Below are 24963 nucleotides of genomic sequence, written 5' to 3'. Positions count from 1 at the left end.
TGCCTAGCCCTAGAGACTGTCATTCCATGTGACAATCATAAAAGCTGAAGATCCAAGAGCTGGCCCCCACCACCTGCCTCAGTTCTTCTCAAAGCCCGCTTAGGTGCCTTTTGCTTGTCCTTTTTCCCAGAGTCTGAGGCTCAACACCAGAAATGAGATCAGAATGTGTTCCCTGGCCTGGTCCCCAATAGAGTCATTAACAAGAACAGGGTAGCGTTTCATGTTTAGTGTTTTGGGGGAGGGTTGAAATGCTCCCCGCATACTCTGGCATCTCTTTCTGCCATGCATCACACTGTAGCTATGCGCTGCTCAGTCTGTACCATGTTGGCTGCCTTCTGCACCCCCCTAAGGCTCTGGCTTCTGTCTTGCCCTGAGGACAGTCAGTCCTACACCTAGAGCCACCTCCCTTTATTTATCTATAGTCTGTCTACCTATCTTCCTGGCTCACTTTCCCTTGAATGGTCAGAGGAAAACCCCCAGCTTGGCCCTTGGTTCACAGACCTGACTCACAATCAGGAGGAATAGGGAGGGGCTCAGCACTAATTTGATCTCCATAGTCACCAAGGTCCAGCGTGTCCCAGCCGACAACCCTGATCCCCTTTTTCTGTTGCCCTGCGTATTGGTTCTATCCTATTGTCCTAACCCAGGTTACCCTCCAAACTCCATCCTGCCTCTACAGGGTCATCATTTAAGATGTGGCTCTGGCTTTAGGCCACCCAACTTCTCAGAACAACCCCAGCATGTACATACAGGTGGCCAATAGAATGTGGTGTTCAGCTTTTGGCATTAGCCCCATGGGTCCCTCCTCTGATGGGGAAGCCCTGCATGGGGCTGGGCACTGAGCAGGTAGATATCCATCTCTCTGTTCTTCAGCTTCTCCAGGAAACAGACTCTAACCTACCTTGCCTCAGTCCTGCCCAGCCTTAGTAGGGTGTGAGGGGGGCAGTTGTGGCTTCCAATTATGACTTGCAACTAGGTTGTAACTTCATCTCTCTAGGAACCCAAGTGTGGATATCTCCCTTCCTTGATCACTGTGAGGCTTAAGTGACAAAATCTTCGAGAAGCAGAGCCCTGGCTCCCACTGAATCCAGCTGTAATTACTGTTAGGATGGGGTAGGGCACACAGTGAATATCCAGCGATGGTAGCCCTTGTATCAGAGGCAGTTGCTGTGGAGCAGTGAGGCCTCTCCCAGCTTTGACTCCTGACTGCCCACAAAAAGAGATCTGAAGTCTCCAGCACAGCCACGCCCTATGCTCCAGCATCCCCTTAATCTGTTTCTCCAACCCCTACACTTCCTTACCCTGAGCCTGTGCCAAGAGGGTACAGAGCCCTTCCTTACCTTGTGGGCCTGGAAGATTCTAAGCCACCAAGGCAGCTGATTTCCTGTGCTACCTCCTCCATGAAGCCTCTCAAATCCAGTAAGGGCTGCTCTCCAGCCCTGGAACTCTCTGATCCTAACACGTATGAAGCTGCCCACTCACCCTCCACTAGGCTGTGAACTCCACCAGGTGGAGAAGCTGACTGTCCGTGCGTCCTCCACTTGTTACTATCCTGTTTGTATTGGAGATCAGCAACTGCTGACCTCAGCCTGCCTGCCCACGCATCACTCACGGAGGGTGGAGGCATTGCATACATTCGGGACACGAGGATCTGTGAGGGCAGCTGAGCAATGTGGTTTATAAAGTAACCCAGGGCAGCAGCAGGAGGGAGGGATAGTTGTTACTGGAATGGCAGGTTCAAAGCACAACCAGCTTAAGCTGGAAGTCAGGGGCCATGGCCCCTTCACTCCCCCAGGGGCACAGTGTATGTGGCATGATGTAGGATACCCCAAGAAGGACAGGGGCATTGGGGTACCCTCCATCAGCCTGGGGCAGAGCTGGTGCTAAAGTCCCCATCAATATGACTGGGATAGAGATCTCAGGGACCCTCTTAGAGGCTAGAGTTGAGGGGAGGGCCACAGCCCATCCAATGTGTCCAACTGGTGTGGCTATTGCCAGCAGGCAGAGTCCCACATGCAGAGCTCCCTCTGAACAGCAGGAGATGGGGGACCTGGGTGGGTAGGCAGGCATGGCAGCAAGGACCCTGGAAAGCCTAGTCCAGTGGCCCCTGGAAAATTAGGCGGACGCAGCCATGCTCACCAGTGAGCCAAGCCCCACAAAAGGGGCAGGCCGCGTGGAAAGCGTGTGTGCCATGAGGCAGTGGTGTCTGGGCCCAATAGCGGGCAGTCTTCTCTGAACAGACGTGGCCACAGGGTGCAAAAGCGTGGCTGGGCGGCCCAGGGTCCAGGCAGAGACCAGCCTCCTGGCCGAGCCACAGGGGCACATAGGGTCCCACAATGCGGCAGAGAGGACACTCGCGCTCCTGGGGGCCTCGCTCCCTCCGGCAGCCCCAGCCATGGTAGCCATGGACGTGACCACAACGGACGTAGACCCACGGCTGTTGCTTGTCAGGTGCTGTGCGGCCACGGGCAGGACTGGGGAAGACCAAGGTGCTGAGGCCTACGGGACACTGGGGCCGTGCTGCGTTGGCCTCCTGTCGCTGGGCCTCCAGTTGTTTCAGTGTGGGTGCCCTCAGCAACCCTGCCGGAGTGCGCCACAGCAGCGTGGCCCCACACAGGTCGATGAGCGAACCATCTTGCAAGATGTTGGATTCGTTTTCCACCTGCCGGAGGCAGCAGAAGGCCTTAGCCCCAGAGCTCCCTGGCCCTGCCGCCAGGCAGCCTCACCCCAGAGAAGCCACCTATCTGGCTAGTGATATTGTATTCCCTGGAGAGAACACCCCAGGCCAGGAGGCCAGCTAAGACAAGGAAGACAGATGCCCCCGAGTACATACAACCCCTTACTCTTTAGAAGGACCCCAGCTTTGCTATCTTCACAGGTCAAATCAGTTAGTCTGTGGCCCAAAGCAAGGTTTCTCTGAAATGTTTCCCAAAGCTCTCCCCTAATGGCAGAAGTAGGATGCGCAGAGAAAGCAAGCATCTCCCAAGGGGAATACTGGTACACAGCTCAAGGCAGCTGCCCCAAGGATTACAGATCACAGCAAGAACTCCAGAGCCAGAGGGCCTGGGGTCGAATCCTGGTCTTGCCATTCACTTACTCAGTGTTGCTAAGGAAATAATTTAACTTCTGTGTCTTGGTCTCCTGGACCTCAGAGTAGATTCCATATCTCAAGTGGGTCAAAACAAAAACCTGGAACAGTGACCGGTATACAGTGGGCATATAACAAGCATATGTCTGTGGTATGTAGACTCACATGCATGTTGGGTGTTTTGGCTGCATGTATGTCTGTGTGCTACATGGGTGCCTGGTGCCCATGGAAGCCAGAAGAGGGTGTTGGATCCCCTGGAACTAGGGTTACAGATGGTTGTGATCTGCCGTGTGGGTGCTGGAAACCAAAACTGGGTCTTCTGCAAGAGCAGCCAGTGCTCTCACCTCTGAGCCATCTCTCCAGCCCCCGGTTATGTGCCCAGGCTGGCCTAGAACTCATAATCTTCCCACGTGCTGGCAACTGGGAAGAACTCTGTGTGGACCAGTCAAGGAATATAGCTATATAGCTCTATTATTTTACTAGAACTTACTCCCAGCTCCCATCATTAATGCTCCAAATAGCACGCAAGGGATGCTTTCAGACCAGCAGTGTAAGAACTACTCCAAAGGCCCTTTCCTGCTGGGAAAGAATAACACTAAACCCCAGCACTCAGGGAGGCAGGGGCAGGCAGATCTCTGTGAGTTCGAGGCCAGCCTACTCTACAAAGACCAGGATAGCCAAGGATACACAGAGAAACCCTGTCTTGAAAAACCAAAAATAAATGAATAAACACTAAACCTCCCTGAATGTGACAGACACACTATAAGCTGCCAATGCTCTGGGCTCTAAATTGTTCTGACACAGGCCAAGTGTCACCTTTGGAAAGGGGTGTGATTCTCTAAGCTGCTGGCTGCCTCAAAGCCGCTCGGTTCCACACGGTGCATATGTGTGGCTCTATTTCTTATCACTTGCGGGATCCCCAGCAGTATGAAACTAGACCCAGGGACCTCGCTCTGGTCCTTTCTGTGGAGTTAAGTGACAAACGTCAAGAACTCCCAGAGGGCTGGAGCGATATAGCTTAGCAGTTAAGAGCACTGCCTGCTCTTCTAAAGGTCCTGAGCTCACAAACATCCATAATGAGATCTGGCGTCCTCTTCTGGTGTGCAGGTGTACATGTAGGCAGAACACTGTATATATAATAATAAATAAATCTTTAAAAACAAAGCAAAAAAAAAAAAAAAAAAAACAACTCCCTGAGCCTGGGGCTCACTGAACAGAGCCTAGTCGGACTTTCTTGGAGAGAAGGTACAATAGATGATCTCCCAGCTTGGAAAGGCAACGTACTGATTTTGAGGGCCTGGGAAGGGTGAGGAGGAACGGAGGCAGCCACCTACCAGCTTCCCCCGCTGCTGGGCTGAGCGGCTATCCCGCAGTGTGTACACATTCCCGCAGACGGAAATCTCCCTCCAGACACCTGGGGCAGAGTCCTCGGAGAAGCCACCTGCTGGGTGCATCACCAAGACCCCGTTGGTTGTCAGGCCGTCCATCAGACCATCAGGAGTCCTCCATTTGGCTGCCCGCTCCTAGGACCACAGGAAGGATAAGCTCACAAGCCCAGGAATTCCCAAAAGGCCACATGCCAAAGGTGGTATCCGCTGCCCCCCCCACACTTCAAGATCTGGGGTTTCCCACACAGGACTTCAGGTCTTGGGTATCACCTGACTGTACTTCATTTTGCTCCTTCAAGATGTGGGCTGCTAAGCCATGTGAGAGAGAGATGCACAGGATGGCTGTCGACTGGCCCACCACTCTAAGCTGCAGCATCTCCCCAGCCTCCCTCTGCTTTCTCTGTTGGAAGGGTTAGCCCTGCCTCGGGGGCTCACTCACTCCAAGAAAGATGTTGCTAGAGGCATCGAAGCCAGCAGCATAGATGCGGGCAGTATAGGGTGGCTGGCGGTCACAGAGGATGCGGCAGGCATAGCGGGAGATGGTACTTTGGGTGGAAGGGCCCTCTGTGGCCCCTCCACCAGGAGATGTGTCTGTTACCACAAAGTCAATCATGTTTTCAGTAGAACGGCCAATCTGTAAGGAGAGGAAGGCAAGAGCACATGCACAGGCAAATTTCAGTTTTCTCACCCAGTGTCTCAGCAGCCACCAAACAATGAAGACGCCAGACTTGAAGAGGACAGCACGCCACATCTTTCTAGAGCCTAGACACTTCGGGCTTGCATGCAGGTTCTCTGCATCTGATCAGCTGTGGTGGCATGAAGCAACTTCTGTTCTGTGGCCCCACAGCTCTGAGAAATACCCCACTCACTAAAAACTAGCTCATCTGCTGAGAGACCAATTAAAAGGCGATGTCCTGGAATATTAGCAGTGAATTAAGTCTTAGTAAGAATGTATCTATCATAGGATAAGCTTTTTGGGGGGTTTAGGGTTTTTTTTTTTGTTTTTGTTTTGTTTTGTTTTTCAAGACAAGGTTTCTCTTATAGTTCAGGCTGTTGTGGACTTGCTTTGTAGACCAGACTGGCCTCAAACTTGCAGAGATCTGCCTGCTCCTACCTCCCAAGTGCTGGGATTAAAGGTGTGCATCACCACCGCCACACCCTTGTTGTGTTAAGCAGAGATTCACTATGTAGCCTGCACTGGCCTGGAACTTGCATGTAGATCAGCCTGGCCTCCCATTCACTTATCTCCACCTCCCAAGTGCTAGGATTAAAGACACCACACCGCTTGTTATTCTTCTCTGTCTGTGAGCCTGAGTGGCTTTACTGCACCGAATGCGTGCAAGGGCCACCTATGGAAGCCAGAGGGCACCGAATCCCCTGGAACTGAGTTACAGGCAGCTGTAAGCAGCAGATGTGGGTGCGGAGGACTGAACCTGAGTCCTTCGCAAGAGCAAGAAGTGCTTTTAGCCTCTAACCCATCTCTCTAGGCCTAAGCTAGGCACTCTATGTACAAGACCTCAGTAACTCTTCTCATGGGCCTCGTTTTACAGATGAGGAAAACAAGACTCAGAGATGCTGAAGGAGTCTTGCCCAAAGTCACCCAATGGCAAGTGTACAGGGCTAGTACTTGAGCCCAGGCATGATGAGGCTTAACTCTAGACTCTGAACCTCCAAGCTGTACAGCGTCCCCTCCCACCCACTAGGTGTCTCAATTCTGAGACACCTGGGCAGTCAGCACCCTAGTCTAAGACATCCTACTTTCCCATCTGAGTGGGAATCTGCTACAGTGAGTTCTCAGAAGCACCCTTCTCAGAGCTTCTGGGCCCGTCGTCTGACCCTGCAGAACACAAAGGCTGAAAGGCTGGACGTACCTGGAACATGTCCGTGTCGCTGTCATGTGTGTACTCCACTATGACTGAGTGGCTCCGGGACAGTGTGTATGAGATACTGTGCTGGCCTCGGTTACTCAGAGCCTGGTGAAGAGAAGGCAGTCACTTCCCAGGGTACAGGAGAGGTGTAAACTTCTGAGCCAAGGCCCAATAGCCACTCCCAGGAAGGGAGCTCCATCCTGCGCAGAGGAGACTGTATAGAAGGAGCTCTTAGCTATCTCCAAAACAAATATGTGCTTACTGTTCCATTTTCACAGTTAGAAATCTAAGGTCAGAGGCAAGAACTGGCCCTCCACCACACGCCTGGAAAAACAGCAGAGACTTAGCTTCCACGCTAACCCTCTGAAACCAGAGGTTTCTCTCTGGTATTGTCCTGTGTGATGCTCTTCTTGGTTGTCAACTTGACCACATCTATAATTAACTAAGACCCAATGTCTGGGCACACCTGTGAGGGCTTTTTGCTTAATTAAGTCATTTAAAGTGGAAAGACCCACTTCTAATCTCTATATTTAAGGTAGGAAAATAAACCTTTAATCCAGATCCTTTGAGGCGGGAAGATCCATCTTTAATCTGGGCCACACCTTCTGCTGGCAGCCTGTATATAAAGGACCCCATGGAAGAAGGAAGCTCTCTCTTTTTGCCTGCTTATTCTCGCTCTCACAGGCAAGTCCCAAGTTTTTCCCTTCAGTGGCGCTAGGGCCTACTTCTTTGGTAGTCCAGGATATACTGAAGACCAGCTGAGACATCCATCCTCATGGGCTGAATAACTACTGGATTCTTGCACCTTCTATTGGTTAGGCAGCCATTGTTGGATAGCTGAACCACAGCTTATAAGCCATTCCAATAAATCCCCGACAGACAGACAGACAGACACACAGACAGACAGACATATTCATGCTGTAAGTTCTGTTTCTCTACAGAACTCTCACTAATACATTGTGTGAGCCTCACAGGCCATGCTTGGAGCTTGGCTACTTCTAGAATAATGCTGACAGGTGCTGGAGAGATGGCTCAGTGGTTAAGGTCGCTTGCTGCTCTTGCAGTAGACCCAGGTTTGACCCTAGCACCCATCAGGCAGCTTACAAGGGTTTGCAACTCCAGGCCTAGGGCATCCGATACCTTCTTTTGGCTCCCACAGGAACTGCATGGTCTCAGTGCATTGACATTCATGCAGGCAAAATAGCTATACACATAAAAATAAATTTAAACTTTTTTTTTTGAGACAGGGTATCTCTATGTAGCCTTGACTGTCCTGGACTCGCTTTGTAGACCAGGCTGGGCTCAAACTCACAGCGATCCACCTGCCTCTGCCTCCCAGAGTGCTGGGATTAAAGACATGTGCCACCACGCCCGGCTAAACAGTTTTAAATAAGTAAAATTTCTCATCAGTGAATGGGGTGTGACAGTCAAGGAAACATTTCAAAGGCTATTAAGGGCTGGGCATACTGCAAAGGATATCTAGTATCACCATTTTGGGGTGTCTGTGGTGTGGTATATGTACATGTGTGTGCACAGGTTGTACGCCCACAAAGGCCACTGAGTGTCCTCTCTCACTGAACCTGGAACATGTGTTTTCTGCTTAGGATGAGGGCCAGCAAGCCCCAGCAAAGCTCCTGACTTTGCCCTCAACAGTGCTGGGGCCAGAGGCACATGTGCTTTTATTATATGGGTGCTAGGTACCCAAACTTAAGTCCTCAGGCTTGCACAGCCCTCTCGTTACCCGATTGAGCTATCATCTCTCCAGACCCACCATCACCATTTCTCTGCTGAGCCAGTAGGCAACGGGCTTCCCTGCTCCACAGAGGCCATGGCAGGTGGGTCTAGGAAAGCTGAAGACCCGGGCCTGGGCACACAGGACAGGATGGCACTCAGTCCACTGGTATGCGCTGCTTGCCTTGGAGATGAGTGGCGTGGAGATGTGGTGCATGACGTCTGGCTTCACTCCGTTGGCATGTGGCCGGCGGCTCAGTGCCAGGCGGCTTCTGCGGCGGCCCTTGTCCCCACTTGCTAGACACCCATTGTAGCTGTGGATATGGGGCGGGGTGGAGATAGTGGGTAGGAGAGAAAGGAGGAGAAAGTGAGCCCTTAGGAGACCTGGAGGAAACTGCCAAGGCAGAGCAGACTCCACTTGATAAACAAGTGCTAGAAGCACCCAAAGCTAGGAAACCCGGAATAGCAAACAGCTGCACTGAGGGGTGGGGGTGGGGTCCCTCCTTCAGTGACCAAGTGTTCCCTGGATGCCTCAGCTGTAACAGCAGGTGCTATGGTGGTAGGGGTGCTGCATCACGATCTTGCTTGAGCCTCAGTGGAGGAGAGGACTCACCCAGGCATCACCCGCCACAGCCCAGGCACAAGTCAAGTACACTCAAGGCCCAGGAAGAGGCGGGGATAACCCAGGATCAGGATTCTGGGAGAGGAAACGCCTATACTGGGCCTGGAAGAGCTAGAAAGCCTTCATCTGCAGCGAAGGATCACCCATCATTCAGGGCACATAAATGACCAAGAAGGAAAACAACCGTTTCTAATTGCACTCCCTCCATTATCTGCGCGCTTGTCTAATTTCCACCTTCCTTTCTAGCTTTTATTCAGGGAGCATGACTGGGAGAAGCAAAGATGAGGTGAGTCATTGTCTTGATTGCTGCCTCTGATGCCCCTGTTCTTGGTCCTTCGGGTTTTCAATTACCTAATGGAATCTGTGAGACGTCCTGCCAGCCAAGTGTCTTTCTTCCTATTTTATAAATTAGACAAGTCAAGGCCCAGGGAGGAAAAAATGACTTGCCTCAAGCTAAAAAGCTCGGGGGGGGGGGGGGCAGGGAGCCAGATTGTAGTCATCCTCGCCTAGATTTGCCAAAATCCTGCAAGTTAGAGGTCTCTGAGCCAAGGACCTAAGACTGGCAGGGTTTATTGAGACTGGGATCGAGCGACTTGGGTGGCATCGTATAGTATGGAGATACGAATACCAAGCTAAGAACGTCTTTCTGTAACTAGTGGGGAGCCACAGAAAGCTTTGGAGATGGAAATAAGTAGCTGGCGATGTAGCTCAGCCCAGCACGTACAATGCCATGGGTTCAATTCCCAGCACCACATGCGTGCAGCCTGGTAGCACATGCCTGTAATCCCAGAACTTGGGAGGAACGAAGACCAGGAGCTCAAGGTCCTCCTCAGCTACATAGGGAGACAGATGAAGGCCAGCCTGGGCTATGTGAGGCCCTGTCTCAAAAGGCGGGGGACACACAATGTAAGATCAGTTAGAATTCCCTAGTGCATTTGTTAAAATCCACCTTCTCTAGACCCATCCAGAGAGTCTGTCTCTCTAGGTGTGGGGTTCCTCTCAGCACCTCACATTTTCTTCTCTCTCTTCTCTCTCCCTCTTCCTCCTTCCTTCCCTCTCTCTTATTTATTTTATTTATTTTGGGGACAAAAATCTAATGCAACCCGGGTTGGCCCCCTCCTGTGTGCTGGGCTTGCAGGTGTGTGCACTACACCAGACTCACGGTGTCACTTCCATGCAGTCCCCATAGCTCTGATACGCACTGAGGCGTCCTTGCCCTCCTTTAGGGCAGAGGGCTGTCAACAAAGCCCATCCTCCTTGTCTGCAGACTCCTCCATCCCTGCCTTGCCCCCCCAGGCAGAAACACAAGCCCTCCCCTCTGTCAGGACACAAAGCGGCTGTTTTTCAGACATTAGCACCCCTGTGCAGAACATCACTTTCACCCTTCAGAGCACTTCTTCTATATGGGCAGGGGCAGGCCTGGGAGGAGACAGGTCAGGATGCAGGCTGAGGACTTACAGGAACCTGGCCTACATTCTGGCTCCTCCAGTCATCACCTCTATAAAATGGAGCTCATTTGTCAGGTCCTAGTTGGAAGGTTGATTTTTTTGAGAACTAAACAAGATAAATCACTTTAAAATGCTTGACAGAGTCTGGCATGGTTATAGCAAGCTCTTGATACGAGCTAGCTATTATTGTTATTTAGGGGGAAAAAGGCAAGGGGCACATACAAGTCACCAAAGGCAAGGGGCACATACAAGTCACCAAATGACGGCCCCTGTTATTGTTAATCTCCATCATGATCCTACAGTGGATCAAGTAGTGTCTTCTGGGTAGAGATGGGACCAAAGGAGACACAAAGGGAAAGGAAGACGTGTCTGTGTCTTGGAAAGTGCTTCATGGGAGATGCAGGTATCCAGGCAAGCAAAGACCAGGAAGGACAGGGCCTACCCAGGCATCAAGTCCCATCAGTTTCTCTCTCACAGACTCCACTTTCTCACCTGTAGCATAAGGGTAAACTGCAGCTTAGTGATAATGTGCTAGATCTACAGCTAGGAAGATCTGGGTTCAAATCCCAGGCCTGCCACTTACCAGCTGTGTGCCCTTGGGCCAGTCACTGCCCCTCTCTAAGCCTAAGTCTCCTCACCTCCTTCCTTACAGCATCTTTGTGAAGATCGAAATGAAATAATGTCCATGATGCCAGGAGTGGTGGCACACACTCCTTTAATCCCAGCACTCAGGAGGCAGAGCCAGGCAGATCTCTGTGAGTTCAAGACCAGCCTGGTCTACAAAGCAAGTCCAGGACAGCCAGGCTACACAGAGAAACTCTGTCTCAAAACAAAACAAACCGAAATAATGTCCATGAAAAGGCTTAGCACCGCCTGCCTCCCAGACACTAGATGTGCTGGGTCCTGTCTATGTACTTTACAAAAGTCCCTTCCTCTTTTCCTTCCTTCAGATAACCTTTGGGAGTACAGTTTAGTACCAACCCTCTCTTCAAAATGGGAAAAGGGAGGCACAGGGAAGTTCGGCAACTTGCAGAAGCAGAACCACTTTACCCCACACCTACACACAGTGGGTGCTTTACAGACTCTTGTTCTCATCTGATTAGAAACTGGTGAGCAGTTAAGAATTGTCTCAGGGCCAGCGGCGGAGGCTCACAACTTTAATCCCAGGCAGCAAGCGGTATCTGAGTACAAAACCAGTCTGGTCTACAGAGCAAGTTCCAGGACAGCCAAGGAAACACAGAGAAACACTGTCTCAAAAACAAAACAAAACAAACAAACAAAATTGAAATGGGTTTGGTCAATTTTGTCTTTCATCTGGGAAAGTGACAAGAAGCAAAGAGTCAAGAGTTCCGGGGAAGGCAGCTGGTGCCCACTGTTGTTTTGGCTGACGTGAGGAGGGAGTTACCCAAGGCTCATCACCCCTGGACTAGGGAGGCTCACCCCAGGACGATGAGTTCACCATACTTGATGGGTTCCTCGCCTGGCAGTGCTTCTTCACCAGGAGAAGAGAGGACGCAAGAGCCCTTGTTCCCTGGGTGCTGGAGGTCCGAGGTGCGAGGGGTTCCCACTTCCGGGTTTCCTTCCAGCACCATTCTGAGCAGTGAGAGAGGAGAAAAGAAGTTTGCAACTTTCCACCACATCTTCTCTCAAGCTCTGGCCCCTTAGGCCGAGGCAAGAGTGACCCTTCAACACTTGCTATTATGACGACTTCAGCCTCTCATAAAGGGTGAGGTTGCTGAGATACCAAGGGGGGGGGGGGGAGATTAAGTTCTTAAGGCCAAGACCTCAGTTACCCGCTGTCAGCTTCCTGATCTATGCCTTCACTCTAATCTTACTGCCCTTTTTTTGCAGGTCTAGGCCTCTGTAGGTCTGTCTGTTCCCAATGACTCTCTGTCCTCCCAGCACGTCCTTTTCTGCCTTCTCGCTTCCCATGCTCTATCCCCCCTTCTATCCACGTACTTTCCTCTATTCTCCTGCCTTCCTCTGACCATCCATCTGACTCAGTCTCCCCATCTTGGCATGGCACTGCAGGCAGCCCTCCAGATCTCTCCTGGGTGCGGATGCGTGCCCTCTCCCTCCCTCCCTCAGGTGTCTGTCTGCGGTCCTCAGGCCGCTCTGGTCTCGGGAGGCCTGTAGGGGCGGCGCTCCCCAGTCGGGCTCCCCCTGCAGCAGAGCGGGTCCCCAGCTGGCAACCAATTTAACAACCCTAACGCTGGAGAGGGTCTGCGCCGAGGGCAGGCCCTCATCCCGCGCTCGGGACGGGCACAACGACGGCCCAGTGCATACGCAGATACACACCCGGACGGCCCCCCGCAAAGACGCGCGCGCACGCAGACAGTCCCGCACGCAGACAGTCCCGCACATCCCTAGCACCACGGGCAAAGCCGAGACACAACCAGGACCTGCTACCGCAGGGACGCGCCCACGCGCTAACAGCCACAGGCGGCGGCCGTCAACCCGGCTCCTTTAACCCCGCCGCCCGCAGATACGCAAACACGCCCCCCGCACACGCCCAGCACAGCCCCCCGCCCCTCCACCTCGCAGTCCTCACCTGGCGGCGTTCCGGGGTTCTCCGCAAGCTGCTCACCCCGACCCGCCTCACCTCTACTGCGCCTCGGATTGCTGCGGCGGGATGGGCCTGGCCCGCGGCTGCTCTACGCAGCCTCGTCGCGGGGACACCCCGGCCGGAAGAAGGGAGGGATGTGCACACAAGCCTCCACGCTCCACCCTCTGTCCCCCGCCCCGCCCCTGAGGCTCCGCCCCCTTGATGGCCCCGCCTTACTCTGAGGCTCCGCCTCCTGCGGCTAAAAGCCTAGTTGTAGTCAGATGCTGAACAGGTTTTCAGGAGCCCGTACCCCTGAGTCCCGCCCCTGGAACCAATGAAGTCCGGCCCGCGATTCTTTCTGAGCGACTCCCTATCTCCTCCCCGCTGGTTGAGGGACTTCCCTTGGTCTACAAGACTCCTCTCCTATTCCAAGGTCTCCTGGGTTCCCCCCGCGAGTCTGGAGCCTCCTTCTCACAGTAAACCGGAGGCTTCTTTCCCCAACCTTAGACTAGGAACTCCCCATCTCCGCCTCCAAGACCCCACCTCCCATTTCAGAATAGCAAAGGGCTAGTAGAGAGAAGGAAACTACTTGAGGAAGCGGAGGAAGGTGTATAGACCGCGGAGGCTGAAGAAAGCCACTGCGGTTGTCCTGAGTGCAGATCTGTCCTCCAGTGGAGCTTGACCATTTTCTCTCTGTGTAACATTCGTGGGCTCTGGCCTCCTTGGTGAACCGAGACACGCACTGCTGCCCCGACTCTCACCAGTGCGCACCAATCTTTTGTAAAGCCTCAAAGGACTTTTGGGTGCTCAGTCCCTCTGGGCCACAGACTTAGAAAAAATTTTTCTTATGTCTGTACCTAGCTCTTTGGTTTGAATTTGATTAAGTTAAGTCCTGGGAGGCGGGTGCAATAATTGTCGTGTTCTGTGCCCTCACCCCTGCTGCCTCGAAATAGATTTACACAATCTTGCTAAAGAGGAACCAAGAGAGGATCTGGCCCATGGCTTCGTACAGCTCGGCAATACCACCGGCCAACATCTTCAGCCCTTGACCTTCTGATTTTATTTATTTATTTATTTATTTGTAATGTTTTATTTTTTTAAAGATTTATTTATTGATTATGTACACAGTGCTCTGCCTGCATGTACACCTGCACACCAGAAGAGAACACTAGATCTCATTATAGATGGTTGTGAGCCATCATGTGGTTGCTGGGAATTGAACTCAGGACCTTTGGAAGAACAGCCAGTACTCTTACCTCTGAGCCATCCAACCCCAGAAGCCATTTCTTTCTTTTTCTTTCTTTCTTTCTTTCTTTCTTTCTTTCTTTCTTCCTTCCTTCCTTTTTTTGTTTTTTTGATCTTTGTTTGTTTTGTTTTGTTGAGACAGGGCTTCTTTGTGTAGCCTTGGCTGTCCTGGATTCCCTTTGTAGGCCAGACTGGCCTTGAACTCACAGTGATCCGCCTGCCTCTGCCTCCGGAGTGCTGGGATTACAGGTGAAGACCACCATGCCTGGCCAGAGGCCATTTCTTAATTGATACAGTCTGGAAAGCCTGGAAGTTTTCAAAACCATCAAATCCTATTTCTCTTCGATTTGTCAGTGCCCTTATCAGTTTATATCTCACCTCTTGAATTTTAGTCTAAGTGAGAGTCAAAATGATGTGATACTTTCTACGTTTCACCTAGAAATCTGTGCTGTGCCACACAGTTCATTAGGCACATCTTCTACTTTGCACATCGTCACAGGTGGCAGTGTTGCTACATTTCCTTGCCCTGAGATCCAATGACGGGTTCTCCTCCTCCTCCTCCTCCTCCTCCTCTTTTGTTTTTCTCTGTGTAGCCTTGGCTGTCCAGGACTTGCTTTGTAGGCCAGGCTGGCCTCAAATTCACAGCGATCTGCCTGCCTCTGCCTTAGACAGGGTCTTAAGGTAGTCAGTCCCCAGGACCTTTGCTCTCTGGTACTCGCTTCTTTTTAAAGTTCTCTCTCCTTGATTGTGATGGATGTGACTTGCTTCTGATCAAAAGTATAGGAAAAGTGGTAGACTGTGCAAGATCACCTGCACGTGATGGAACTGTAATTCTAAGTTCATAGCATCTGTCTTGGGGGAGTGTCTCTTCCCCCTTGAAGAGGGGAGCTGACTCATTAGGGTAAAGGGTTAAGCACCTAAAAGACTCCTTTGTTGTTCTGACTGAAGGAAAACCTGCTGCTGGAAAGGCTGTCTGGGTTTTCTTTTATTTTCATGTCACCTCCATCAGTCCTGATCTAACAATCGCCTATGTGTCAAGAAACTGGAGGTCAAGCGAGGTGTGGTGGCACACACCTTTGATTATAGAGCACTGGGGAAGCCAAGATAGGCAGATCTCTGTGAATTCAAGGTCAGCCTGGTCTACATACTGAGACCCTGTCTCAAAAAAAAAAAGAAACAAACAAACAAAACAAAACAAAACAAAGCAAAATTGGCTCTTTTGTCTGAGCTAAGGATGGTTTCCAGCCAACAGGAAGAAAAGCTCTCAGTTCTCATGCGGTTGGATTCTACCAATACAAGTGGATCGTTCCCCAGTGGAACCTCAGAGAAGACCACAGTCCCAGCCAATGCCTTCAATAAAACCTGTGAGACCCTAAGCAGAATGTCCTGCTCAGCCATGCCTGGACTCCAGCTCCTCCAGAAATGATGAGGTCATAAATGTGTACTGTGGTTTGTTTGTTTGTTTGTAGTGGTGAGTTTTCTTTGGGGTGGTGTTGATACAGCATAGTCTTGGCTGACCTGGAAGTCACTATGTAGACCTGGCCTCAAACACATAGAGATCCGTCTGCCTCTGCCTCCCAAGTGCTGGGGTGGTAGTTTTGGTGGGTGAGTTTGAGGCCAGCCTAGTCTACAAAGTGAGGACCAGACATCCAGGACTCCACAGAGAAACAAGCAAACAAAAAAGGGGCTGGAGAGATATGGCTTAGCAGTTAAGAGCACTGTCTGCTCTTCTGGAGGATCAGGGTTCAATTCCCAGCACCCACACGGCAGCTCACAACTGTCTGTAACTTCAAGATCACAAAACACAAATGCACATAAAATAAAAATAAAATTAAAAATAAAAAAAAAAACAAGCTAGGCGTGATGGCGCACGCCTTTAATCCCAGCACTTGGGAGGCAGGCAGGCAGATCAATGTGAGTTCGAGACCAGCCTGGTCTACAAAGTGAGTCCAGGATGGCCAAGGCTACACACAGAAACCCTGTCTCAAAAAACCAAAAACCAAAAAACAACAACAAAAAAAAACACAACAAAAAAGTGTGTGCCATAGCTGGGCATAGTGGTGCACGCCTTTAATCCCAGCATTATAGAGGCAGAAGCAGATGAGTCTCTGAGGCTGAGGCCAGCAAGTTCTACATAGTGAGTTCCAGAACTGCCAGGGCTAGGTAGAGAAGCTTTGTCTTAAACAAACAAACAAACAAACAAACAAAAATGTGCTCAATCATATCCAGCTCTGTGTGTGTGTGTGTGTGTGTGTGTGTGTGTTGTCTGCATATCTGTGCACCACCACGTGTGTACCTGGTATCTGCAGAGGCCAGAAAAAGGGATCTGATCCCCTGGAACTGGAGTTACATAGGATTGTGAATCACAACCTGGGTGCTGGGGCCTCTGGAAAAGCAGCCACTGCCATGTCACCAGCCCCAGTTTGTATTAATTTGTTAATTCTATTGTAGACTTACAGTTATATAAAATAGAAGCACCATAAGCAGACAGTGGCAGTATTTGGGAAAACGCAGCTGTCCCTAATTGACTACAGCTCTGTAAATCCATCCCTAATTAACTCATTTCACTCATCAATATGAACTTGACTTGAGTCCTTCTTCAGGCTGTTGGCGCCACCATAGAGTCCTCAAAAAAAGGCACAAATCAGCTAGTTATTATGGAATAATAAATCACCCTGAACCATGCATCTAAAACAATAAACACTTATAATTGTGTAGTTTACAAGGATTAGGAATTCAGGAACAAGCTGGGTCAATGATTCTGGCTCAGGATCTCTCACAGAGTTACAACAAAGTGGGCAACAGAGGCTTTAGCTGGAAGATAGCTTAAAAGGAGTGCTAGGGAGATGGTGTAAAAAGTGCCTGCTGAGCAAATATGAGGGCCAGAGTTCAGGTTCACCTGGTGGGCGTGGTGGCTGGCACTGCCTGGGACAAGTTAGCTAGATAGACTAGCCGGACCAGCCACCCTTAGGGTCAGCAGAGAGATGGTGCCTCCAAGTGTGACCTTCACATTCATACATGCACCTGCACACATATGTGCACCCATGCATATGTGCACATGCAGATAAACACTCACACCACCACACACATACGCATGCCAAAGAAAAAGAAAGAGTCTGGGGGAAATGGCTCCGCTGGTAAAGCACCAGCTGTTCCGGGGAGTTCCAGCACAGAAACTTACATTAGGATCTCCAGCACCTGTGCAGAAAACCTGGGACCACTGCAAAATCGCTGGGTACAGAAGTTCACATCTGTAACCCCAGGACTGGGGGGGTCCAGGTGGACAGAGCTAATTGCCCGGCCATATGAGCTAAACTGATGTGTTCCAGGTTCATGAGAGGTGACACGTAATCCAGGAAGACATTCAGCATCAACTTGTGGCCTCTATGCTAACATGCACACGTGTGCATGAGCACCTGCACAAATGCAAGAATCAGTCCATCTATCAAACACCACAGGAGAGGGAGGTGGGGGAGGGGAGGAGGGAACTGACTGATGGGAACTTTCAGGGGTACAAGAGCTCATGCATCACCACACCCCTGTAAGAAACTCATCAACTCTTCATCTAGACTGGATAGAGTCTTTGATGTGTGGGTTCCCTCTCTATGGGGAAAATTGACATTTCCTTTATGCCTCATTAGGAAGTCTTCAGGTGTGGCGTTGCACTCCTTTAATCACAGCACTCAAAAGGTAGAGACCAGCTTGCTCTACAAAGCCAGATTCCAGGACAGCCAGGGCTGCACCAGGGAATCCTGTGTCCAAAAGAAGAAAAAAGAAAGAGAGAGAGAGAGAGAAAAGAAAGTTAATCAACATAGGGTCTACTTTCTCTCGCCGAGATTCCACTGGTGGGATGGATACCCTACTTTGATATAGCACCACAGAGAACCCCAGGTTGCTCTTGCCACAGCTTGCAGAGTTATGAAGGCGGGATGCCAGGAAAGTTTGGGGGACCTGAAGCGACTGGGCCTCCTGTGGTGGAGGCGTCTCTCAGGGAGACATGTCACTGCTCCTGCTGGCACCACAGCACTGGCTCGGGGGCTTTCCTGGGCACAGAGCACTGCGATAAAAACAAGGCCTCTGGGTCCTTACACAAAGGGCCTGGCTATTTGCAGCAGGTTGTGGGAGAAGGTCAAGTCTAAGATCATTTTCTAAAACGGTGGGAGGAGGGGGTTGGGAGATGGCTCAGCGGCTGAAGTGTTTCCTCACAGGTGGAGGCTCAATTTTCTTAACCAATATATTTTATTAACAATATATAATGACCGAGCTTAGTGACCGAGCATACGTCACTTATAACCCGACTAACCAAAACAATAGGAAATGAGGATTAATGGACACAATAACAAAACCGTAAGGATATCAGTTCCGAGGAACGATTCTCCGGGTGTGAGCTGCAGGATTTCTTCTGCTGGAACCTGGAGTAACCAGAACCCGGAACCTCAGCAGGAGCCGGAGCCCCGAAGCCTTCCCTCAAGCAGTTCTCTCTAGAAACACCTTAAAGTGCAGCAATGAACAACCAAAACTATCCCAAGTCTCCAAAAAACCCTGCCTCCAGTTCTGGGCTCATTTATATATCTCCCAAAGTCTGTTCAAGGGATCTTTTCAGCTGGCAACAATCAAGCTCCCGCACAAGGTGGTTGGTCTTCTAGTGGATTAACCTCACCTGTTCTCTCACAGGACCATTCCAATCCCGCACTTGGGATCCTAAAAAACAGGTTTATCTCTCCTTCACACAGGAGTGAGGGAGAGAGATTGGCTCTCAAGAAAGCCAGGGAAATGCCAGCTGGGTATGGCGACCTTCCTGTAATTCCAGGCCAACAGAGAAAGCCCAGAACAAGCTGGTTAAAAGATGAAGTGTTCTGGCAAGCTCTGGGGTTGAGTAGCAGACCCTGCACCAATGACAAGAGCAGAAGAGCAATGGAAGAGGATTTAGTTTTTGTTTTTCAAGACAGGCTTTCTCTATGTAGCCTTCACTAACCTGGACTCACTTTGTAAACCACCTTGTAAACCAGGCTAGCCTCGAACTCACAGCCATCCATCTGCCTCTGTCTCCCAAGTACTGGGATTGAAGGCGTGCGCCACCACACCAGCTTGGAAGAAGATCTTAACATCAACCCTCCACATGTATGTGCACATGTGTGCGAGCAAGTACACCTACACAAGTGCATCCACACACATGCAAAAACATGCACATTGCACACACAAGGAAGTAGAAAAGGAAAGAAAAACAGTGGAGGATGTGAGAGGCAGTTTAGAGGGGGCGGTAGACTCTGGAGAGGTATGCGGCATAATAGGCTGCCTTGGTGGCTGGAGAGAAACTGGGGACTTCTGGAATCTGAAGGACCTCGAACACTGACTTAGTGGAGAGTTCCTTCACATAGACTCACCCTGGTGACTGTCAGCTAGTGGAGGACTTTACAACCTGGACTGTTGTGGAAAATAATGGAGAACTCAATCCACAGTTAGTGGAGCCTCACAGCCAGGTGTGGCCATGGAGAGTCAGTCAGACTCCTTCCAAGGCCATCGCTGTCTCAGAGAGTCTCGGTACCCACAGTTGCCTGGCGGGGGGGGGGGGGGGGGGGGGTACCAAAGGCTTCAAACACCAGCTGCTTCAGATGCCATTCACTAAAAGGCAGGTAGCGACAAGGAGCCCTGGAGAGTGTGGAGCCGGATGCAGAGTGCTGAAACACATAACACAAAACCTTCTGCTTCTGATAAAAAATAAAAATAAAAATAAAAAATAAAAAAAGGAAGGGCAGGGAAGCAGTAAAGTAAGCCTGCTAAGACCGAGGGAATTTAGGGTTGACTGGCGTGAGGGAGCACAGGCTGTGTTCAAAGCTCTGGGAGGGTTTGCTTTCTTTGTACAAATAGCGGTAGATGCTTTCTCGGTTCAAGTAGTGTTCTAAAGCGACGTGTTACTGAGCTGTCACAACCCTAAAAGGTGCCTGTAATATCCATTGTGCAGAGAACGAAACAGGTAACAAAAACAGTAACCTAACCCTAACTCTATGTATCAAGTTCATAGCCAACAAGAGCAGCAGCCTCTCTGTCTGTTTGCCCGCTCTATTTGTAATCATATCGCCTTTCACGAAACAAACAAACAAAACAGATGGGGAAACCTAAGACTTAAGGGACCCCCCCCCCCCCACTTTGAATTAACTTGCTCCATTTCAAACACTAAGGTATCACTGTGTCCAGCAGATGGCAACCCAGAGCACAGCCAGCAGCACGCTCAGGATAAGGAGCTGAAACTACATACCCACAATGCTATGCGGAGACTCAAAGTCCCAGACCATGTTTGGGTGTCTAATGTAGTGCCTGTGCGCACGCCTGACGGAATGTGTGTACTGAAACCATGTAAGCTTTCTTCCTACCTTCAGAACGGAGGAGGGGGGAAAATGCTTTTAAAAAGTTAACTCGTCTTTAGTTGGAGAGCCGTATGACGGAAACAAGGCTGCTCTTTGTTGGTCTCTCTTACCCTGGCCTAACGCGAGGACCCTTGACCTCTGGCCCAAGATGGCAGCGCTCAGAGCATAGCTCTTGCTTCTCTGAGGTGAAATAAGACTGAAAATCTCACATCATGTCGAAGCTAAGCCGGGTCACTCGGACCCTCAGGAAGCCGGAGGCGGGTGGCGTGATCCGGGCCATCGTGCGAGCAGGCCAAGCTATGCCTGGGCCGCCACTGGGTCCCATCCTGGGTCAGGTGCGGTGCCTGGACCCCGGCCTGGGAGAGGCGGGAGGGTGGACGCGGGTAGGTGGGAACGTGCTCTGGAGCCCGGAAAGCCTTGCTTAGAAACACGTCCCCGCTGTTCACGCCAGCAGCCTTATGTCCTTGTGTTACTCACGTAGCCCCTTCAGACCTCGGCTTCTCTGTCGCGGTTGCCTGGTTGCTGCTTAAGTGGCACCTTGTGGACGACTCGTCTTGGCGCCCAAACTCTAGTTGACTCTGGGTAGACGAAATACAGCAACACAAGGAGATGACGGAGACGGGGAGAAGAGACAGGGGCTCCGGAGTAGTAGAAAGCCTGCAGCCCCCACCCTTAATTTTGTACGTGCCTTCCTCACAGCGGGGTGTGTCTATCAACCAGTTCTGCAAAGAGTTCAACGAGAAGACAAAGGACATCAAAGAAGGCATTCCTTTGCCCACGAAGATTTTCATAAAGGTGCCGAGTCTCATTCTCCCGTCATCTTCCTTGGCTCACGAAACTAGTCGCTCTGGTTGCTTCTCCATCTTTAGCTTGGTCGCCACCTTTTCTCATTGAGACGTGAAGCCTAGACCGTAATTCCTCTGAGCTGCCTCGGTGCTGCGTCGTGTGTTTCTTACCTTTCATCTCACCGGGCCTTCCAGCGTAGAGTTGGACGAGGAATAAAAACGGTGGGCGGTGGGCTTGTTTTTCCTGTCTTTCAGCCATAGCCTTCTGCCAGAATCTCAGGTGCTTTGACCTAAAAACGCCACATGTATGAAAACGTCATAATGAGACATAATATGTATAACTAATATATGCTATACAATATATTTTTTAAAGGGCCCTCTCATCTTTACTCCCAAATCAAGAACTTTTGGGTTGGGGAGAGAACTTTCTGGGAAGGCAAGCTGATGGGAGAAGGAAAGGGACAGTAGATATTTCTTGGACCAAGAAAGTCTCATGTATCTTTTTCCTACTAAGCCTGACAGGACCTTTGAGCTCAAGATTGGGCAGCCCACTATTTCCTACTTTTTGAAGGCAGCTGCTGGAATCGAGAAGGGGGCCCGGCAAACAGGTAAGGGCTGGAGTGGACACCTGCGATTCTGATGGGTACAGAAAAAAACGCAGTGACACTTGAAGAGTTACTCCTTCCTTCTTCCCAGGGAAAGAGGTGGCAGGCCTGGTGAGCTTGAGGCACATATATGAGATTGCGTGCGTCAAAGCGAAGGATGATGCTTTTGCCATGCAGGACGTACCCCTGTCTTCCGTGGTCCGCTCCATCATTGGCTCTGCCCGCTCCCTGGGCATTCGTGTGGTGAAGGAGTGAGTATCTTGAGAGGAAACCCAGAAAGTTCTCCCCCCACCCCAAAAGTTCTTGATTTGGGAGTAAAGATGAGAGGGCCCTTTAGAAAAAAAAAAATAAATAATATATATATATATTTTATAGCATATATTAGATATACATATTATGTCTCATTATGACGTTTTCATACATGTAGAGTTTTTAGGTCAAAGGACCTGAGATTCTGGCAGAGGCTATGGCTGAAGCCTCATTTATTCATTTGGAATATACTTTGTAAGCTCTTGTGATGTGCTGGACATGGTTCTGGATGCTGGATATAACCAGGAATGAGGCACTTTGGAGAAATGTGTAGTCCTGACGTGGAGGCAGATCCCTTCAGAGAAGCTTAGACTGATAGGTGGTCAGTGTTGTTTAAAAAAAAAAATGAGTGGATCGGATGTGGTGGCGCACGCCTTTAGTCCCAGCATTTGGGAGGCAGAGATAGGTGGATCTCTGTGAGTTCCAGGGCTACACATGGAGAAACCCTATCTGGGGGTGATGGGGGTAGGGAGAATCAGTGGGTGTCATGAGAGCAAAGACAGGTAAGGTGATCAGTGTTGTTTGGATGTCATGAGCGGGGAGAGGAGAGTCCCTGCTTTTACCTGAGGACTCTGAGAAAAGTGGGAAAACTGCAGAGAACAATGAGAAGAGGTAAGGGGCTGAGGCTAAGTTCATGGTGGTCTAGGGGCCTTGTCTAGGGCAGGTGGGATACGGCCTGAGGGAGAACCCAGTCAGGAAGGGTCGTGTGAGCTGTTGCACATTCAGACTAGAATCCCCAGGCCAACAGTCGCCCCAGTCAGTTGGCTTTGGATGAGCACAGGGATAGTTTCCTTAAAGTAACTAGTTAAGTGGAAGAGCTGGGAGCACAGCAGGGACAGGAGCAGGAAATCACTGGCCTCTCACTGCTGGTGTTGTACCCCACAGCAAGGCTGGCATCAGCCGCTCCTCACAGGAGCTCAGGTTATAACCCAGTCCGGCTTTATGGTTTTTGTTTTTTTTTTCAAATCCTTACTTTGTGGGGCACAGAGAGAAGTAGATCACAGCTACGTACCCTGCGACTTCCTCGTTTGAAGTGTCTGTGGCTCAGAGGAAGGCCAGGAAATCCCAGTGGTCCAGTAGCGGGCACAGGCTAAGTGGGGCCGTAAGAGGGGAAGCACAGGTTGAGGAAGGTGATGTGTGGCTGTGGTCCCAGGCAGAGGTGTGAAAGTTGGAAGTCAGGGGGAGGGTAGCTGGGGTCTGCACCAGGACCCACCACTCACCAACCATCTTTCTCTACCTGTAGCCTCACTGCAGAAGAGCTGGAGGCTTTCCAGAAGGAACGAGCCGTGTTTTTGGCTGCTCAGAAAGAGGCAGATTTGGCAGCCCAGGCGGAAGCTGCCAAGAAGTGACCCCAGCCTTCCACACTCTGGGATTTTGAAGCAAGAGGCCGAGAAAGGGCCCACTGAGAAAGTGGAGCCACAGGACAGGAAGGGACTTCATGGCAGTGTGGTTTATAGTTTCCTGACTGACATTTCTATACATGTGGCTGTGCCGAGGGATCCAGCCTGAATAAACTTCCTGTGCCGTCCACTCTCAGCTTCTCTTCTTTGACCCTGGGGCTAATACTGACAGGTAGCAACCTTCACAAGTGTGAGCCGCCCCACAGGTGAATGGGACCGCTGTCGTGTGAACACAGGCTCAGGCTCAGCCAAGCCAATTGCCATGCCCAGTGCCTTGGTCTGCTTTGTGTTCAGTCAAAACAATGAAAGCTTGGCACTTTATAAAGAAAAGATGTTTGTCCAGATTCTGATTCATGGTGCTGGTGTCCAGCAAGGACTCCCTTGGCTCTATCACAACACAGTGAAGTGGAAACAGTCACGTGCACGGGGCCATCCCCTCCTTAGGACAACCTTCCACTGGACCCCACCTTTAGAAATTCGATTTATTAGCGAAGGCTACACAGAGAGACTCTGTCTCAAAAAACCAAAAAAAAAAAAAAAATTCATTTTCTTTCCTATGTGAGTGTTTTGCCTACATGTCTGTCTGTGCACCCTCCAGCACACAAGCCTCTGGGGAACACGTTATGACCTGTAGGTTCTGAGTTGGTACAAGTGGGGGTTAAGGCCAGTTCTGTGTTCAGGGCTGAGGATGTAGTTTCCCTGTAGAGCTGTCGCTTATGCAAAGCCCCCCAACTTCTGTTCTCAGCACCACACAACAGAGAGTCTTTGTCCTTTCCCGTAGGGATGGGAGAAGGCAGAGTTGATGGGCTCATGGACACCAAGGCTTGGGTGTACTGCTTGTCCACCTGAGAAACAGGAGCCTGTGGTAGAGTTCGGCTCACAGGCAGGGCTACACGTGACTCAGCCTCAGGCCTCCACACTGAGTTGATGCATTTTGTTTTTGAGACAGGATCTCATTATGTAGCATTGGCTAGCCTGGAACTAGCAGGCCTCACACTCAAAGGTCTGCCTGCCTCTGCCTCCCCAGTACTGAGGTTATAGGTGGCACTGCCACACCCAACTCCTTGCTAAATTGGTTATCCATTATTTTTTAAGAATTACTGTTTTTAGTCAGACATGGTGGCACACACCTTTAATCCCAGCACTCAGGAGGCAGAGGCAGATGAATCACTGTGAGTTCAAGGCCAGCTTGGTCTACAAAGCAAGTTCAGGAAAGCCAAGGCTACACAGAGAAACCTTGTCTTGAAAAGGTTTGGTTTTGGTTTTGGTTTTTCGAGACAGGGTTTCTCTGTGCAGCCTTGACTGTCCTGGACTCACTTTGTAGACCAGGCTGGCCTCTAACTCACAGAGATCCGCCTGCCTCTGCCTCCCAAGTGCTAGGATTAAAGGCGTGCGCCACCACTGCCAGGCTTGGTTTTGCTTTGTTTTGTTTTTTTAAGATTTATTTATTATGTATACAGTGTTCTGCCTGCATGCACACCCACAGGCCAGAAGAGGGAATCACATCACATTACAGATGATCGTGAACCACCACGTGGTTGGTGGGAATTGAACTCAGGACCTT

General features: G+C 50.6%; 2 protein-coding genes across 5 annotated transcripts; one reads left to right on the top strand and one right to left on the bottom strand.

Moving 5' to 3' along the window:
* Positions 1-1661: 1661 nt before the first annotated feature.
* Positions 1662-20993, bottom strand: PELI3 (pellino E3 ubiquitin protein ligase family member 3). 4 transcript variants are annotated; one of them, XM_084766748.1, is made up of 7 exons: positions 20778-20993; positions 11586-11738; positions 8260-8389; positions 6348-6449; positions 4916-5110; positions 4423-4611; positions 1662-2662 (listed from the first exon to the last, which is right to left on the bottom strand). In XM_084766748.1, exons 2-7 carry the CDS (start codon positions 11735-11737, stop codon positions 2093-2095), a joined length of 1338 nt encoding a protein of 445 aa, XP_084622874.1. In that variant the 5' UTR covers position 11738; positions 20778-20993; the 3' UTR covers positions 1662-2092. The 4 variants fall into 4 exon arrangements, with proteins under 4 accessions (XP_084622874.1, XP_084622873.1, XP_084622875.1 ...); XM_084766747.1 differs by lacking the exon at positions 20778-20993 and adding an exon at positions 12697-12881; XM_084766749.1 differs by lacking the exon at positions 20778-20993 and adding an exon at positions 12444-12647.
* MRPL11 (mitochondrial ribosomal protein L11) lies at positions 20261-23529 on the top strand. Its single transcript, XM_084766772.1, has 5 exons — positions 20261-20635; positions 21000-21095; positions 21600-21693; positions 21782-21941; positions 23243-23529. The coding sequence occupies exons 1-5, from the start codon at positions 20513-20515 to the stop codon at positions 23346-23348; spliced, it is 579 nt and encodes a 192-aa protein (XP_084622898.1). The 5' UTR covers positions 20261-20512; the 3' UTR covers positions 23349-23529.
* Positions 23530-24963: the final 1434 nt, after the last annotated feature.

Source organism: Acomys minous (genome assembly GCF_964271855.1).
Source record: "Acomys minous genome assembly, chromosome: 2".
NCBI classification, from domain to species: Eukaryota; Metazoa; Chordata; class Mammalia; order Rodentia; family Muridae; genus Acomys; species Acomys minous.
This window is presented reverse-complemented; position numbering and strand designations above follow the sequence as displayed.

Coding starts and splice junctions, on each gene's coding strand:
- PELI3 (XM_084766746.1), bottom strand. CDS start 12,136: ATGGTCAGAGGAAGGCAGGAGAATAGAGGAAA. Junction 8,390..11,585: donor GGTGAACTCATCGTCCTGGG/GTGAGCCTCCCT, acceptor CCATATCCACAG/CTACAATGGGTGTCTAGCAA. Junction 2,663..4,422: donor CCCAGCAGCGGGGGAAGCTG/GTAGGTGGCTGC, acceptor TGCCTCCGGCAG/GTGGAAAACGAATCCAACAT.
- MRPL11 (XM_084766772.1), top strand. CDS start 20,513: ATGTCGAAGCTAAGCCGGGTCACTCGGACCCTCAGGAAGCCGGAGGCG. Junction 21,096..21,599: donor CCACGAAGATTTTCATAAAG/GTGCCGAGTCTC, acceptor TTTCCTACTAAG/CCTGACAGGACCTTTGAGCT. Junction 21,694..21,781: donor GAAGGGGGCCCGGCAAACAG/GTAAGGGCTGGA, acceptor CCTTCTTCCCAG/GGAAAGAGGTGGCAGGCCTG.